At 55.1% G+C, this 2,900-nt stretch overlaps 1 protein-coding gene across 1 annotated transcript in view; it reads right to left on the bottom strand.

Moving 5' to 3' along the window:
- Positions 1-2,514: 2,514 nt before the first annotated feature.
- The window catches only part of RRP36 (ribosomal RNA processing 36), a gene marked incomplete at its 5' end in the record, with an annotated part of 4,470 nt that continues 4,084 nt past the window's right edge, over positions 2,515-2,900 (bottom strand). The window contains 2 exons of the mRNA XM_010173010.2: positions 2,515-2,654; positions 2,874-2,900. The exon at positions 2,874-2,900 is cut by the window's right edge and continues 82 nt beyond it. Of these exons, the coding sequence (XP_010171312.2) occupies positions 2,515-2,654; positions 2,874-2,900 (167 nt within the window). The remainder of the gene's footprint in view (positions 2,655-2,873) is intronic.

The raw sequence follows: 2,900 nt of genomic DNA, 5'->3' as shown, positions 1-2,900 counted from the left end.
CCAGCAGCTGGGAGGGGAGAGGCAGGTCCTCGTGAGAGTCTGGTGGGCTCTGAGGGTGTATGTATAGAGGCTTTGTCAACCACCACTGCCTGTGCAACCAGCTGCAGTTACATCAACCACTGCCAGCCAAGCCCAATGGCTGTCCTCCCAGGACACCCATAGCAAGTCCCCACAGCCCACCTGGAGGGACACCAGAGCAGGCCTGGCAAGATGCTGCCACCACAGCATTAGAAACAGCAGGAAAATAACCTCACTGACTCCTTGAGGCTGGGAGGCCATGGGGAAAAACAGCTCCCCTAGCAGTAGAAAGCTCCCTGGAGATGTTGGAAGCATCTCCTCCCACAAGCTGGTGTTGCTGTGCTGCTGCCTGCCCCAGTACCACCACAACACTGGCTGAGCTGGGCAGTGCCCCAGGGCTTCCCCTGCTGCAGGACACGGGGCCCAGGAGCTGGTGGGGAGAGAGGCCAGTAGACTTGCTCCTCACTGCTGATGTGCTGAACAGAAGCAGGTGACATCCCTGCAAGGATGTCCTCCTTGCTGGCAGGAAGGAGCCCTTTGGCTCCAGAGGGGAAAGCAGGATCACTTTAGAGGTGCACCAGGTTTGCTCCCTGCTGGGCAGAATCTACCAGTAGCTGGGGACACACAGACCCAGGAATGCAAGGCCCTGGCAGCAGTGACACAGGGGTGAACCACCTACAGCCTGTCCAGGCTCCAGCTTTTGTCCCTTCTTGTTTTTAAGTACAAGGGGAGATGTGTTGAGCTTTGGATTAAACACCAAGAGCATAAAACAGCAGAGCAGTGCCACACAGGGGCCAGGACAGCCTCGGGCTTTGGTGCTGCCACACCACTCCCAAGACAACTCTCCTCTGAAGACAGAGGATGCAGCAGGCTCTGCCTCCCACATCACGAGGCAAGGAGACAAGGAGGAAGAATCCAGGCAGAGTGTAAAGCAATAAGCCACGTGCAGGTTAAAAGCAGCTGAGGATTTCCATGTGGTCTCTAGCCAAGCTGGCACATCCCCTTCCTACTGCCTTCCTCCACTTACACTAAAATCTGTCACCAGAGCAGAACTGATGTCACCCACAGGAACTGCAGTGGAGGCAGATGCTTCTGCAACACCCTCAGGTGGGTGTGATGGAGTTGCTCATCATTCCATTTCTTGCTCATCGTGAGGCCTTTCCCCAGGCCCCACAGCCCAGCTGCCCACCCACCCACACGCTGCAGAGCAGAGACACGCTCCTGACACACACCCTGACCTGTCAGACAGGGATCATCTGGGTCACATCTGCATCACCTCCCTGTCAGCACAGCCACAGGAGATGGGGCAGGCAGGAGAGAGGAGAAACAAGAGAGCAAGGTGGTCAAACATAATGTTTGGAGAGGCATTAACTCCCCCCAAGTTCAAACACTTTTAACTGTAACAGCACCAATGCTGGGATAAAGGAAACTGGAGGTATTCTGTATTTTACTTCATACAGAATCGGTTTCCTGGAAGCACTAATAACCCTGCAGATACCACCTAGAGAAGCTGAGAAGACAGGGAACCCTGCTGAAGAGATGTGGGCAGCAGCACCTGAGCTCAGCAGGCAGCATGCTCTGGCTGTGAGGAAGGGCAGCCACACTGGGGGCTGCAGCACCAGGCTGGAGCCCACCCAGAGGTGGGTGATCATCGCTCCTGCCTTTACTCAGCACTTTTGAGACCAGATCCAGACTGGGCCCCCAGAACATAGATGGTGGTCCTCTGGGCTGACTCCAGGATTTGAAGATTTGAAAATTGTCAGAGGCTGGAGCACTGCAAGGCTGAGGGAACAGGGTTTATTCATCATCCAGAAGAGAAGACTTTGGGGAAACCTAACAGCACCCCTTTCCCACCCACCACCCAGACCTATGACAAGGCTCCTGAGAAGACAGAGCCAGGCACTTCACGGAGAAGAGAATGATTATGGACTAAAACCAGGCAGGTTTCCTGGAGGAGGAAAAGAAAAAAAAAAGTTTAATCTTGAGAACCTGAAGCAGTGGAGCAGAGGCCAAGAGAGCTGGTGGCATCTGTCCTTGGACAGTCCCACACCCAGCTGAAAGAGCCCTGGGCAACCTGGTCTGAAGTCAGTGCTAGCCCCACGCTGTGCAGGCATTGTACCAGAGCTCTCACCTGAGGTCTGTTCCCACCTCAGCTGGTGTCTGACAAGGGCTGCAGTAGAGGCAGCAATGCAGGGTAGGGCTGGTGTTCTCCTAGCCAGAGGGAGAGATGAGCAGGTGCAAGGACAGAGACAGTGGTCAACACCACGGGCATCTGCATGACAGGCTGGTTACCACCCAGGCATGGTGTCAGCCATGAGTGGAGAGGACATTCCAGCTACAACAAGCGCTGCTGCCTTCAGCTCAGCCTCTGCGCTGCCGCCCGACAGCATCACTGCACAGTGAAAGGCAGACAGTGGGAAGAGGGATGGTCGCCTTCCAGGCCTGGCCAGGGCAGAGCGAGTCCCAGTGCCAGACAACAGCATGTCTGTCCAGCAGTCACAAGTTCTTCTGTGAGGGCAGACGGCGTTTGTCTTTGATGGCATTTCTCTTCCTCTTCTTGTTCAGGAAGCTCTCCAGCTTTCCACTCCTCTTCAGCTCTGCATACTTCTCTGCTAGCTCCAATTTCCGCTTCTCAGCTGAGCAGGAGAGAAGAACAAGGTTTTAAACTGAAGCCTGAATCCTCTCTGCAGACCAGCCCCATCTCACCTCTCCCTCCCTGGCTCCAGGCCTGGCTTCTCCCTTGAGTACCAGCTCCACAGCTCTGTGGAATATTATGGACAACTCACTTCCAGTGCTTGGATTCCTGTCAGCAGCGCTCCCTCTAGGTCCTCCTGCAGCCCGTACTGCGTACTTACCTTTCTTTAGGAAGAAGGGTCTCTTCC

Source organism: Antrostomus carolinensis, unplaced genomic scaffold, assembly GCF_000700745.2.
Source record: "Antrostomus carolinensis isolate BGI_N321 unplaced genomic scaffold, ASM70074v2 scaffold6308, whole genome shotgun sequence".
Taxonomy (NCBI): domain Eukaryota; kingdom Metazoa; phylum Chordata; class Aves; order Caprimulgiformes; family Caprimulgidae; genus Antrostomus; species Antrostomus carolinensis.
Note: the sequence above shows the minus strand (reverse complement) of the source record. Positions and strands in the feature narration are given on the sequence as shown.